The 15,185-nt window shown below is 36.4% G+C and overlaps 2 protein-coding genes across 3 annotated transcripts in view; both read left to right on the plus strand.

The window, feature by feature from the left end:
- The window catches only part of LOC119789880 (collagen alpha-1(XXIV) chain), a 110,305-nt gene extending 103,940 nt beyond the window's left edge, over window positions 1-6,365 (plus strand). Inside the window, exons 54-60 of the mRNA XM_038295067.1 lie at window positions 525-560; window positions 844-870; window positions 987-1,034; window positions 2,599-2,770; window positions 4,020-4,129; window positions 4,344-4,577; window positions 5,704-6,365. Of these exons, the coding sequence (XP_038150995.1) occupies window positions 525-560; window positions 844-870; window positions 987-1,034; window positions 2,599-2,770; window positions 4,020-4,129; window positions 4,344-4,577; window positions 5,704-5,850 (774 nt within the window). The 3' untranslated portion in view covers window positions 5,851-6,365. The remainder of the gene's footprint in view (window positions 1-524; window positions 561-843; window positions 871-986; window positions 1,035-2,598; window positions 2,771-4,019; window positions 4,130-4,343; window positions 4,578-5,703) is intronic.
- Window positions 6,366-11,495: 5,130 nt separating this feature from the next.
- The window catches only part of znhit6 (zinc finger HIT-type containing 6), a 37,317-nt gene continuing 33,627 nt past the window's right edge, over window positions 11,496-15,185 (plus strand). For both annotated transcript variants that reach the window (XM_038295014.1, XM_038295015.1), the window contains exons 1-2: window positions 11,496-11,707; window positions 12,623-12,688. In XM_038295014.1, coding sequence (XP_038150942.1) covers window positions 11,616-11,707; window positions 12,623-12,688 — 158 coding nt within the window. In that variant the 5' untranslated portion in view covers window positions 11,496-11,615. The remainder of the gene's footprint in view (window positions 11,708-12,622; window positions 12,689-15,185) is intronic.

A 15,185-nucleotide genomic window follows, 5' to 3' on the forward strand; every position in this document is an offset into this window, starting at 1 on the left:
ATAAAAAAAACAGGCTCTAGTCATACCAACATTGAAGCTTATAGTGGAGGCCTGTCTGAAATCTGGACTGCATCTAAAACTATGTACCCAGCTCTTGCTTGTGGAATTATGTTTTGCATTAGTCCATATTCCAAAAAGAAACGCTCCAAAACATAACTGAAAGCTTGAAGTCAATTTGGCACACTGGAAAAAATCTAAACCTAGATGACATTTCTTCTTAAAATAAGTGCATTTGTTCTTGGATTGAGGAGTTAAAATAAAAATTTTGCCATTGGAGCAAGACAATTTACGCTTTAAATAAGAAAACCCTATTGCATAGTCTTATTTCAAGCGCATATTATCTAATTATCTTATTTTAAAAGTAAAAATACTCATTCCATTGCCACACTATCTCATTTACCTACTCAGATGAAGGGTAAAAACACTTATTTTAAGACATTTTTACTTATTTCTAGATCGTTTTTCTAGTGCATTGATGAAAATTATTGTTTTTAAAAACTTTGTATTTTATGGTCCATTTTTAGGGTCCTCAAGGACCGCTTGGAAGTCCAGGACCACAGGTAAGCGTTAACTTTAATATTGCATATCGACCAAACAAACATTGCAAAGTAAATGTAACAATTAAAAGATTTCAGCCTGTGTGTTAATGCCCATTAAAAAAGGAAGTTTTATTTTCAAAGATCTAGTGTATCTAGTGTGTTATTTTTCTAAGTCAGTGTCTTCTGGTAGTGCCAATACATACAAAAGATAGCATAAAACAATAGACTTAAACAGAAACTGACCTAATTTGATCTTTTTTTTTTACCTCTAATTAATTTTGTTTTGCTTTTCCTTCGTCCTTAGGGCCCCCCAGGGCCCCCTGGCCCCACGGTAAGTGTTATGTGCCTCGATAGTTTATAACAGATTTGTTTCCGAAAGCCTTTAGAAAAGCCTCCAAATGTGTTTCAATATGAATGTGACTGATCATGTTGGTTTTAAATCTACAGAGATACATTTATGATGACTCAGATGACGATGCTGCCCTCAGGACAGAGGTAACTCTACAGAGGCTTAGCAATAGATAAGATTGGTTTGGATTGCTTTTAATAAATATATAAAAAAAATATTTTCATATAGATTATACTCTAATATTGATATATTTTAAATAATATATTTCAATTAATACTGATGTGTATACTTCATAGAAACCCAAGATTCCATTATTTAGAAAATTATGGTATTACAAGGGAAAGATTTGTAAGGACAATTGGTTAAGACTATACAGTATATTAAGTTATACATTTTTGTGGTGTTTGCATGTATTACTTCAGTAATGTAGCGTAGAATGGAGGAAATTGGCTTTGGCTCTGCTGAGGTGTTGGGTAGCTCTAGGACCATTCCTCTCCTTGTTTGCTTGTTGATTCTCGTGTCCCTCATCTTCCTCTAGACAAGATTATCTGTTAAGTTTTTCCCCTGACTTAATGTGCTAAACAATATAGAAAGGTCTGCAAAGCAGGCTTAGGAGATCTTTGGCAAAGGGGGCAGGTTCATAGTCACAGCAGTCTCCTCAAATTTAGGCTGCTATAACTCTTAATTGAAAAACTGTGCAAAAGCCTTTGAAAGCCATGAAATATTTTGAAAAAAAAAAAACTGTCAGAGAGGATGTAGAAAGAAAAATGTGTCGTGCCTCCAGATCATAGACCGTATTGACCCACTAGCCAATATCTCAGAAAAATAGCAAAATCCCCAACAACAAACCACCATTCCATAAAAACTTTCACTCACTCCTCCCCTGGGATTTCCCCCTAACTTCAAATAAAAAATATCTTTATTATCCCACTGCAGAGAAATAATTGTTGGAAGATTGAACCTTTGCTGTTGCAGCTCTGTGGCTTTGTCAGTTAGAAAACACATAAGTTTCCCTACATTAAAAAAAAAAATTAAAACTGTTACCATGAGACATGTGAACATTTGTGTCTGCAATTACTACTGTGCCTGCAACTCCTGTAAGCAACTGTGCTTACAGGAGATCCATGTGTAACAGTCCCAATTTTATTATGGTTACCGTACACATTTATCATCACAATAGAAATCAATTCAATGAAGGTAGTGTGTCCTGTTAGATCAACTGTAACATCAATGGGATGTGCATAACTTTGGGTTCCCTTTAACTGTTTATATTCTAGAATTTTCTTTATTGTCTTTGTTCATCTGTTTTCGATACTGTATGTCTTTTATACAGTATGCGTTACCTGTGTAGTATCAGTTTGTAAGTTTTTTTTTTTTTGTGTTCCTTTTAATCTTTGTATGACAGAAACCTCTCAGGTGTGTCTGCAGATGAAAATTATCCCTAGGCTATAATCTGGCATATTAAAATATGTTTTTTTTCCACAGAGCAGTGCTCTTCTTCTCAATTAAATTATGAAATCAAAGGTTACATATATACAGCTGAAACCGTCTGTTTTAAAGATTTGATTATTCATAAGTTTGACCACAGCCCCTTGCATTTTTTATTGAAGCGTGCTTCATGAGGCTGTTATTTAAAAACACATTAATAATGAAGGTCTTTAAATCCTATTATTCTGGTGTTTGACTGCTTTTCCTCCCCTCCATAACCAGGCTTTTCAGAATATTGAAATGAGCTTGCCGCACCAAAATATGGAGATACTTAAGACCCTGCGTTACCTGAGTGGCGTGATTGAGAGCATCAAGAAGCCTCTTGGCACAAAGGAAAATCCTGCTCGTGTCTGTAAAGACCTCCTGGACTGTCGGCACTTACAACTCAAAGATGGTGAGTTTCTTGCGGCACACGTTAAAGAGATTGAATTTTTCAACAAAACAAAACAAAAGGTGGAGAGGTGTGTTTAGGTCAATGTTTGCTCTCTGCCTCAAGCAGCAGAGTTCTGGTCCCTCGTGCATTTTTCATGGTTGGACTAAGCGGTAGATGATGGGTAGATAGATTGAGGCCATTTTTGAAATGATGTGGGTGCTGCTTTGATTTATCATGGTGTGGAAAGAAGCTTGACAGATTTGTCTCAATTCAAACATTTACTTTTGTTTGTAAGCTATGGATCGGACAGAAAGAACAAGATCCCAGATAGTACCTTAAATTAGCTTTATCTGTACCGTGGCTGGACTCCGTCTTTGAGATGAGGTTAGGAGCTTTTTGTATAGCCACTAATCAAGAGATCTTCCTTTGGATATTTTTTTAATCTATGTGGGGAAGCCACAGAGCAGTTCTGAAGTTCCCTAGATGGGTTATATGTCCTTTCTGGCATTACAAGTACAGTTTATCCTTTTCTATGAGCCAGCTGCCCCTTCATATTAAACAGGCTTCAACTCTGGGTGCTTTTAAAGATATAGTGGAGGATTTTCGCTAATTTTTGAATAGACCCCCCCCTATAAAAAAAAAATCTTATGCACAACGCTGTACCCGCTCCAGAGAGGGAACGCCTATTAAACGCGTGCAAGAGCATGCAGGAGCCTTTTCTCCTCGTGCACCCTCTGTTTAAAAGTTGTTGTTTGCATTGCTCCTACAAGCTTACTTCCCAAAAGAAGATTTGCAATTTTTCCACAATGAAAACTCACCACCGGTAAGTGAAAATGGGGAAAAGCACATAGGACAGCCTTACGTAAACATATGCCCAGAATGATTGACATTTAGGAGGACCACTTATTTTGATGATCCACCCAGGAAAAGAACATCCTCCACTATACTTTTAAGGCTCTTCTTAAAAAACATTTGTGCTGAATGGCTTTAAATACAGCATAAGGGCTTATCTTAAGGGCTTTTAACATTTAATTTAAGGTTGTAATTTGTTCCTTTTGTGCATAGCACTTTGGACAAAGGCAGCTGCTCTTAAATATATTTTAATGTCTTTGATTCGCTTGGATTTAAGCCTTTCTTTTGGACAGACACCCTTCATTTATATTAGCTATGCAGAAAACTATGGATGGAATTGATGGACCAATGTTAAAAATGCATTGTGGATGTAAATGTTGCATCATTGTGTTTCTGAATTTTTCTTTTGGACTTTCAGGTTGGTTCTGGATCGATCCAAACCTTGGCTGTACTTCCGATGCCTTCAAGGTCTTCTGCAACTTTACTGGAGGTGGACAGACTTGTTTGCACCCAGTGGCTTCCAATAAGGTATGAGGGAAGAATTTAATCAGTCAACATATCAATAGAAATTACATTTCATAACTTTACAACATTAAAATCAACATAAATATTCATTAAAAATGTTTGCTATTAAATTATCAACAAATTGTTTTAAGTTTAAAAGACGTTTAGAAAATAGATGTCTTCCCATTATGTTTGTGCATATGATATCACTGTCATCCTCTCTGTTCCTCTCCCATAGCTGGAATTTGGGGTCGGGAAAGTCCAGATGAAGTTTCTTCATTTATTGAGTTCTGAAGCAAGCCAAAATATCACGTTTCACTGTCTGAGCGATCCGGTCAACAACACCAAAGACAAATTCAGCTCCACTGGATCCATGCAAAGAGATGAATCTAAACCCCGGTTTATTGGTTGGAATAGACATGTAAACCCTGACACACTACTTGAACCCACTCTGATTCAGGATGAGTGCAAGGTAATGAGCTGGATAGAAAGAACCTCCGATATCAGGACTAAACACATATGACTTTAGGTCTTTTCTTCAACTTTTATCATTTTAATACAGAGGATAAAGTTTTTATAGCTTTATATTATAATATAGATCTTTGGTAGCTAACAAAATTATTGTGGAGCAAATAAGTTGCTATATTTGAAGATACAAAGTCGAGACATCTTATGCTGCGCCTCCATACTCTTTGGTTTAACTGTAAATAATTGGAATTTTTATTCCAATAGCATTTCATTTAGAGTATTAAACATTTATCCAGTAGGTACAGAGATTCTGTCAGTAAATAATTGTTTTTCATATATATAAAGAAACTGGTTCCATGGTTTATGGCACCATGGTGTAAAAATTTTTTAAAAAGATGTAATGTTTTCAATACCAAGAAGGTATTTGTATAGAAGTGAATGGCTCTTTCATCACAAACGTAAACATGTGGAGATTTAATACAAGCTACTTTATTTACATTAGGATTTGGTGAAATAAGACCTAAATTTGGCTGTTTGATTAGCCCGGCCAGTAAAACCTACCGGACCAATCACAAAGCTGATAAATATTTCAATTAAGCCATTTTAAATGTCCAGAAAGAGCTGTTTTTATTGGCTGCTGTTTGGGCTTTTTTTTTTAAATAAAATATCGGTGACATCTGTACTAATCTAATTGGTTCTAAGCAGATAGGTCCTGATAAGTCCTCCCTTTAAAATCGGTCTCTGCCTGCTCTTTTCCTGAATAATATACTGTATACACAGAATAAATTAGTCTGGCTGCCCAGTAAAGGTGTGCACGGTGAGAAACAAAGGACGATTATGTGGAAAAAGGGGCTTGTGCATGATGTTAATGGTGGGGCAGCAGGTTAACAGACGCCGGCTCTTTTTTTTTTCATTATCAGCAAAATGTTGTTAAATTAAATGTTGCATCAAATGTTGTATTTTTCCAAATGCTATTGTGATTTTATTATTTGGACAGGGTTTATTTTTCCAGCCTGAACACTTGTCTATGTGTCTTTGTGCATGTATAGTTATATCTAATCTTTGTAAGTTCTACAAAAACATGAAAAACCCTCAAGATGAAAAACTAAATATATGCTTTTATGTTTCAGATTCAAGATGGCAGCTGGCACCAGTCACATTTCTTCTTCCACTCTCAGGACAGTCGTCGGTTACCTGTTGTAGAAATCCAGGAATTTCCTCCTTTAAAGCTTCACTATCAGCAACACATAGAAATTGGTCCTGTCTGCTTCCTCTGACCCCAACGTGGTTCTTTAACCAACTTATGAACAACACAAGTCCAAAGACGCTCAAACACACCTTCCTTTAAAAGAGACGCTTCCTCAGTTAGAATAAAGGACTGGTTCCAGGGAGCTGGGTGTTTTTTTAATCAACAGAGTTATTGAGACTTTGTGAGAGTAATTAATTCCAGGTGCTGATAACTTATACTTGGTGAAACATTCATGCTAGCCAGGCCAAAGGAGAACTGTGCTTACAGATGTTTATAATCCCAGTGTAAACTACAGTTAGTCCCCAAACAGGGGGAAGCATCTCCCAACATAGCAGCCTATCTAAATTCCTAACCTTAAACAAAAAGCAGAGGCCGCACCATCTTATGCAGGATTCAGACCAGAAGGAACATGCCAGGATTCTTCCCTCGGCACTGTCTTTACTACAGTGTATAAAAGTGCAATGGTTTGTGAATCCTATTTGACTGCTCTTAAATACAGAGGCCCACCTGTGGCAGTATTTTACCAGCCCTGTCTTTTTCTGTCTGTTGGACTCCGACATCTTGGCAAATAGTGCTCTACCTCTACCCGGTTATTTGCCTTTGTCTCCTAGACTAGTCGCTACTGTCAAATAGTCTTTAACTTTGTGTGTATGTACCGGTTACATCAAGATTTGTTTTGTGTGTTATACGAGTACTTATGTTGATTTGGTCCTTTTTAATTTATGAACCAATTTTTGATACCCAACACATTTTGTTTAGCTTTTTTCTTTTTGGTTGGTCCCTGAACTTACCATTGGTGCTGCAACAAACAACGAGTCATCAATATTTCCTGTGTATATATTGTCAACTTATTTTTTATTTATAATCTTTTTTTTTTATTCATATTGTTGTAGGATGGTAAGTTATATTCTCAGATGAACTGTTTGGCCGATCACAACTCGGTTATTTATGTCTACACGGTACATTTGAGAGTTCACTCCTTCGACTGTTTGTCAAAATGTTTGTCACATTCAAAGCTGGGTTGCTAACTGGCAGCTATATTTGGCCAGAGTCAAACAGTCCAATATACTTAAGTTATATTACCTTCGCTGAAAGTGTTTTCTAAAGTTTATGGAGGGTAACAGTGGTTGGAAAACTGTAAATAAAAACTTGACAAATAAATAAAGGATACATTTTAACACAGATGGTTTGCTGCTGTTTTTGGAAACATATATATTATATATATGATTGATAGAGACTGTTAAAATGAATAGCAGATCCTCTGCACCTCGTCTGAAAAGGTATCGAAAGAAGTGTTTTTTGCAGACTTTGTTCTGTCTTGTAGGAAAATCAAAAACCTAAATAGGTCTTAATAAAATTGGTGTTTCACCCCACATGGCTTTGAAACTTTGTGTTTTAATTAAGCAAATGATGCACTACGAGGAGTTCTAGTTATACATTCATATATAAATAATATGCCTCATCCTATCGTCCACATTTAAATCCACCCATCAATCAATCTGTCCATTCTTCCCTAGTATTCATATTTCTGCTAGCTCTGTTTAAAAAAAACATTCCTGTCAAATATAAACCATATCTTTATTGTACTTACAGAGTATCAACTCATTTTTCGTTATATTGTGAACTTTTATAATTAAACATTACATAAGAAAAGTTTCTGGGATTAAAAAAGCTATATATATATATATTATTTTATTTATTTTATTTTTTTTAAGGTGAGAAATGAAGGGGAGGGGCTAGTATTAACACCACCCTAGATAACCTGGTTACATTTATCCATACTCCTTAAATAGAAATATCTTTGCCCCAGTATGTAATTTGAATTTCCTCTAATTCCAGTGTTTGCCTCGTGGGTTAGAGCAGTATATTTGTGATCTTACAAGTTTGTAAGCAACCGGTTTGATCCCCAAAGCCTGCTTGATGGCTCCCTGAGCATGACCCTTAACCCCGCAGCGCTCTCAGCTGCACAATGGGGGGTGGGTCAAATGCAGAGACTGAGGCCCCGTCCACACGAAGACGAACCCTGGCCTAAACGCACAAATTTTTCACCAAACCAGCCTCTCATCCACACGAAGCCGGCGTTTCGGGGGTCTGTAAACGATCTTTTTTTTATTCAGCCTTCAGAGTGGGAAGATTTCGAAACGCCGTTTTCGCGTTTCCATCTTTACGCTCTAACTGCATTTTTTTTTTTTACACGCATGCGTCATAGCGTCGCCTCTAAACACGCATGCGCGACCAGTATCACAACAACAATGGCGCCGTTGCTGCTAATGCTACTCACCCTGCTGTCGGGCTTACAACAGAATCTTCTTATTCTGGAATATCTCCAGGAAGAACAGAGCAATATCGACGACATAGTTCAGCACCTGAATTTGACTTAACCACGAAAATGGACCCGCAGGGCAACCATGTATAAATATTAGTGCGCATGCCCAACATGTCGTCGCTTATTTTTGCTTTGGCACCACAGCGCCACTTACAGGCCTGGCATACATTTTGCAGCGTTTTCATGCATTCGTGTGGACGCTCACATTTATTTTACGGCAAACGTTTTGGAAAATATCAGCGTTTCGTGTTCGTTTTGACTTCGTGTGGACGGGGCCTGAATTTCCCCATTGTGGGACAACTTTACAATTTATGTTTTGTTTTTTGTTTTTTCATTTGATTAACCCAAAGTAATGTTTAACCGGTCTAACAAAACATTTTTAGTGGCCCCTTCCAGGAAAAGCTATGGTACAGAGAAATTTCCAATGTATTTCCAAATAGAGCAGGGCCCTGCAACCTGTGGCTCCAGAGCTGCAAGTCGCTCTTTGGATCCTTCACAATGGCTCTTTATACTGGTTAAAGATGATTAAAAAAAACTAACCAATGGTTTTGAATAAAGTAAAATAACAGTCTTAGTTTTTTAAAGAAAATTTTAACTGCAATTTTACAACAGAATGTCAATAAATAATAATAATCATCTATTCTTTCTTGTTATTAGATCGGAAAGTTTTTTTAAAATATCATTTTCCACCAGTAATTTTATACAAAAGAAGATTTATTAAATGTTTTCTGTTTTTTCTTAATTTAAAACCTAAAAATACAAAAAAAAAATTATTAAGGTGTTTCATAAAAAGGTCCTGTAATATTTGCTATTCCTTAAAGATGTTTTACGTGAAACTAAAACATTTCCACTTGAGGAGTTCTGGATAGAACTTACTGACAGATGAAAAACTTTACAATTTTGGTATATTTCCTGCTCTACGTGGGTTCCTCTGTCAGCTAAAGGCATGTTTTAGAGTCTATATACTGCATTTAGTGATCATCTATTACTTAATTAGTTGGCAATTATTTCAATAATCGATTAATCATGATTAATCAGAATAATTGTTTCAGCCCTTTTGGCTACATACAACAATCTGTGTCTTCATTAGTCTGTTTTAGACTAAGCAGAGATAGAAAGAAGCCTTTCTTTGAGAAGAAAAACCTCCATGCCCAGGTGAAACTTTGATCACCCTTTGCCTGTAGAAAAAAAATGTGCAAGAAAACAAACTTATATTTATAGGTCGAAATTTCTAATAACATTTTTGGTGTAAAAACATTTATCAAAGTATCATGTCATCAAAGTAAAACGTGGGCTGCACCAACATATCTCAGGACTTTATTTCACAGCAGGAAATGGGGTGTTAATCAAGATGCATGAAAATATGAACATTTTCAAATACTGACACATGATAACACAAACAATTCAGGCTGCTACTAGAAAGATAGGATTTAAAGATGAGGAGGATTGGATGACCCGAAGCACGCATCTAAATCAACATAAAATGTATTTAAACCAGATCTAAAGAATGCTGTTTGCAGAACATACTTTTGAAACAGATCAGATGCACAAAGCCAATATCAAAGACTGCCATCAAAAGATACATTAAGTTTAAGTAGTTTGATTGCATGCACACTGATACAGCCAAGTTATATTGATATATAGGTTTTTTGTGTTTTTTTCTTTTTTGCTGTATGTTTTCCATTTGTACTTTAACTGATAAACAGATCATTGGATCAGATTAAAGATTAAAGATTGAAAAGGTTGTGAAATCATCTGTAAACACAAGATTTTAACAGAGGTGTGTCATTTTTTTTATTTGCTCTACATGAACAATGGCTCAAAAGTGGCAAAAAAGTATAAATCTGACTTAACAATTGCCTTGAAATCCACCTGAGCGCAAACAGATAAAATAAAAATTTCCTGTGGTAACTCTCAGGCAACACAAACAAAAATCAACTAGTCAATAACTTAATGGGTGGATGTGTAGTGCCGTACAGTGCTTTCACTTACACACTCTTTCTGGTATGAAAGAATGTGATTATCATGAGTTTGAGAACACATCAGACAACCTCACCTGGACTGTAAAGACTACCTCACTTGTCAAAAGGGCAGAGAGGCCCTGTTCTCCCTGCTGCACTCTGGGAAGCGGCTTCACAGCATTCGATGCCGGTCCAGCAGATTCGAAACAGCTTCTTCCCCACCACCATCACACTGCTAAACTGTTGAAAAAAATCTAAATCATGTCACGGACTCCCCACCACACTGATAACACCAAACCAAAATACTGCATATTTGCACCATATAATGCTCTGAACTTCCATATCAATGCGTTTTTCACTGCTAAGCTGCTACTCATTTACTGTCTGACAGCTGTACAAAACAAAATATAGTTTTTTATGCACTCTGTGTGTAGAAAATGGCAATAAAAGTTGTCAAAGTCAAAGCTTATAAATAAAGGGTAAATAAAACAAATAGATTGAAAGCAACAAGTCCTTGTCTGCTTTGTCTGGGAATAGATAAAGAGGATGAAAGTTGTCTTAATCGCTCCAGCAAAGTGTCTGCCTACTCTGGCTGTGAGATATTTATTGAATATGATGGAGAGACAGAGAGAAACTGCCTCTTTGTTTCATTTGTTTATAACATTGGTGCTCTGTAGCATTTAAAGCCCAGTCTTTCTTTTAAGTCCTGTTTCATTTAACTTGAGCTATTAAGTCCATGAAGAGTCATTGCCACTATAAACGTTTCAATATTTTCCAAACACCCCGTTAACACGTCAACTTTTGCAGTCAGTTCATACATAACCCTTTATAGGGCAGTTACTGTTTTTGATCACTTTCAAATGGAGTCCCCCCATCCTTCAGTGAGGTCTACGTAGAAGCACAAGATCTATATCCAGCCATCCAGCAAAGATGCTGCTACATAGCTGTACATCTTATTTTGGTGTTTGACCAATTAGATGAGCCCTTGAATGATATTTTACCTACTGTAAATTAAGCTGAAAAAAGTTAACAAGTTTAAAAAAAAGATAAAAAGATTATTAAAAAATTAAGTTAAAAAGTTAATAAGCCTAGTTAACAATTATATTTAGGTTTGTAAACTAAAAAATGTAAGTGGCAGTTTCATTAATAATGCCTTTCACTCTCAATGTTTTTCATGAATTTCTTATAGAAGAAATATTAAAATGTATATTAATACATATTTTTTTAATGTTACAAAGGCAATAAGGTCTTGCCCTGGATTCTAATAACACTATTGGCTTGAAATTTTGATTTTCAAAGCACTGGGTGCACTATAAAGGGTTAAACTTGGGATCATTGTAGTTTCGCCTTCAGACACAAGGCGGCAGAAATGAGCGGACTTCTCAACCGGAAGTTGTTTCCACGTGCCGCTCGGAAGGAAACCGGTTTGTTTTGATGCCGCCAGCAGCTTAAAGAACGTGTATCCCTTACTTTTTTCCTGTTATTCGCTTAGGACTGTTATAGGAAATGAATGAGATATCCGCCATGGATGGCCAAATTGACAGCTACTGTCCAGAGGAGGAGAAAAAAGTGTCAAAACGAAAGATTTCCCTCTCGAAGTAAGTCGATTAACAGGCACCTTAGTCCACGTTGAAGATTTTTATTCGAGCAGTTTTTTATTTTACGGTGTTTATAAAATGTCGAACTATTAAATATGAGTGTGTACTTATATTTCACTTAACTCGTTATGTATTTATGTAATAACCAGACCTTTTGCTGAAAAGTTAGTGCTCCTTCCATCTCTTCATCAGTGACGGTTCTAGACCCGGTTTACAGGGGGCCCATGATTTCTTGGGGCCACTGAAATCAGTGTGACAAAAAGGGGAATAGTTTATTATAAATAATATATTAACAGAGCTACTTAACAGTTTGGATGCAATGAGTTAAGTTAAATTTTAACTTAAGTTAGTTAAACTAAAATTTAATGTTGTTCCATTTGAAAATTTGTGTTTTTTGCTAAAAAAATATCAATTTTACTTTACCTAAAATTAAGATTCCTTTAGAATGTGAAAAGAGTAAGTGAAATTAATAGTTGCTAAATGAATATCTATTCAAAGACAGAATAAAAACTAGCAAGGCGACAAATATGAGTGTTAAATTTTGGTTTTAAGTAGCATTTATCAGAATAATAAATTTACATCCTGTCTCAATACAACTAAAACTATCACCTTGATTTTTTTAAATCATAATTACCATAATTGCAATAAAGACAGTGCATATTATCCATAGGAATGATTTTATTACCATGTCTTCAGTATAGGGGCCACAATGGGGCCCTTGTTGGCCCCTGTCTAAAACTATTCATGCTCTTCCTCTAAATGGTAATGGAAACATTATAGCTCAGTGATTTTAAGCCAATTTGTCACGTTTGTTTTTTATGTCTCTTTGTGTTTCTTTAATTAATGTGTTTAAATTTATATTTTAAAAAATACGCAGTTTTATGATTGATCTATAATCTGTTGTATCTGGTTTAGATGTGGAGTTTGTGGATCAGATGAAGCGAAGTATCGTTGTCCTGCCTGCTTCAAACACACCTGCAGGTGAGTGATTTTCATACGGTTATGGATCAGTTTCATCAGCAAACAATAGTTTTTCTAGTCAAATTTTTTTTTTTCTATTTTACAAAGGTATTTCAATTGGCAAACAATTTAAGACCAACCTGAAGCTGAAACAGACATGGTTTAAAGAGATTAAAAATACTATTGAGGCATAAGAAGGCATCAGATTCTCAGGGTAGGTTAATCCGGGTCACAAATACCACTATTTAGTTTGGTTGTTGTTGATGTAAAGTTGGCATGTATTTAAGGAATTTAAACAATGTTGGTTATCATATGATATGATATATTTTTTATAAACATTGGTTCTAACTGTTCATGGTCAGAACCCAACATTTTCTCCAAGTTACCTTTATTTTATTAATTTATTTATTCAAGCTTTATGGGTCCCATATCATGCTTTTTTAGGTCATCCAATGTCAGATATAGGCACTAAATGAAGAACTATTGCCTTTGACACTGTGAAAAATGTGTTAGTTATGAAATACTACTGGGTCTGTTTTATCTATTTGGAAAAAATTAGCTTTTTCTGTGATGCCATTTCTCACTTTCTTCGTTCCCCCATTTAGTTTCTGAAGGTTTCGCGCATTATGTTGTCTTCCCTTTGTGTCTCAGGAAAATCAAATTAATATCTCATGTCGTTTGCTTCATACCTGCATTTTACTGCGCTCATTTAGCATATTTAAGCAGACTTTGAATGTCTTCTTCTAAGTTTTAAACCGCTGATTTTCCTTGCATATAACAGGGCTTAATTGCCACTTACGGTAAGATTGTGAAAACACAAGAGTCCTGATTGATTTTCTTTGACCTGCTGTCCACTAATTTATAACCCACCAGTTTAAAACAGGTGATCTGTTGTATTTATTTACTCACATTTTGAATTTGATATAGAGAGATAAAACTGTTACATGAAGAGTAGTCCTGTTTCCTACAAAAAAAATCGTATTTATTTCAGTAGTAATAAGTAACACTAGTAAAAAATATGGAAAATTTGTTTGAATATATTCTCTGGTTGATCTACCTTGGCTTATATGTACAGTGGGGCAAAAAAGTATTTAGTCAGCCACCAATAGTGCAAGTTCTCCCACTTAAAAAGATGAGAGTGGTCGATAATTTTCATCATAGATATACCTCAACTATGAGAGACAAAATGAGAAAAAAAAATCCAGAAAATCACATTGTCTGATTTTTAAAGAATTTATTTGCAAAATATGGTGGAAAATAAGTATTTGGTCAGTTACAAACAAGCAAGATTTCTGGCTCTCACAGACCTGTAACTTCTTCTGTAAGAGGCTCCTCTGTCCTCCACTCGTTACCTTCATTAATGGCACCTGTTTGAACCCGTTATCAGTATAAAAGACACCTGTCCACAACCTCAAACAGTCACACTCTAAACTCCACCATGGCCAAAACTAGAGAGCTGTCAAAGGACACCCGAAACAAAATTATAGACCTGCACCAGGCTGGGAAGTCTGAATCTGCAATAGGTAAACAGCTTGGTGTGAAGAAATCAACTGTGGGATCAATTATTAGAAAATGGAAAACATACAAGACCACTGATAATCTTCCTCCATCTGGGGCTCCACGCAAGATCTCACCCCGTGGGGTCAAAATGATCACAAGAACGGTGAGTAAAAATCCCAGAACCACTCGGGGGGACCTAGTGAATGACCTGCAGAGAGCTGGGACCAAAGTAACAAAGGCTACCATCAGTAACACACTACACCGCCAGGGACTCAAATCCTGCACTGCCAGACGTGTCCCCCTGCTTAAGCCAGTACATGTCAAGGCCGTCTCAAGTTTGCTAGAGAGCATTTGGATGATCCAGACGATGACTGGGAGAATATCATATGGTCAGATGAAACCAAAGTAGAACTTTTTGGTAAAAACTCTACTCGTCGTGTTTGGAGGAGAGAGAATGCTGAGTTGCATCCAAAGAACACCATGCCTACAGTGAAGCATGGGGGTGGAAACATCATGCTTTGGGGCTGTTTTTCTGCTAAGGGACCAGGACAACTGATCCGTGTGAAGGAAAGAATTAATGGGGCCATGTATCGTCAAATTTTGAGTGAAAACCTCCTTCCATCAGCAAGGGCATTGAAGATGAAACGTGGCTGGGTCTTTCAGCATGACAATGATCCCAAACACACCGCCCGGGTAACGAAGGAGTGGCTTCGTAAGAAGCATTTCAAGGTCCTGGAGTGGCCTAGCCAGTTTCCAGATCTCAACCCCATAGAAAATCTTTGGAGGGAGTTGAAAGTCCGTGTTGCCCAGCGACAGCCCCAGAACATCACTGCTCTAGAGGAGATCTGCATGGAGGAATGGGCCAAAATACCAGCAACAGTGTGTGAAAACCTTGTGAAGACTTACAGAAAATGTTTGATCTCTGTCATTGCCAACAAAGGGTATAAAACAAAGTATTGAGATGAACTTTTGTTATTGACCAAATACTTATTTTCCACCATATTTTGCAAATAAATTC

The sequence above is a fragment of the Cyprinodon tularosa genome, unplaced genomic scaffold (genome assembly GCF_016077235.1).
Source record: "Cyprinodon tularosa strain WSP-4 unplaced genomic scaffold, ASM1607723v1 ctg35, whole genome shotgun sequence".
NCBI classification, from domain to species: Eukaryota; Metazoa; Chordata; class Actinopteri; order Cyprinodontiformes; family Cyprinodontidae; genus Cyprinodon; species Cyprinodon tularosa.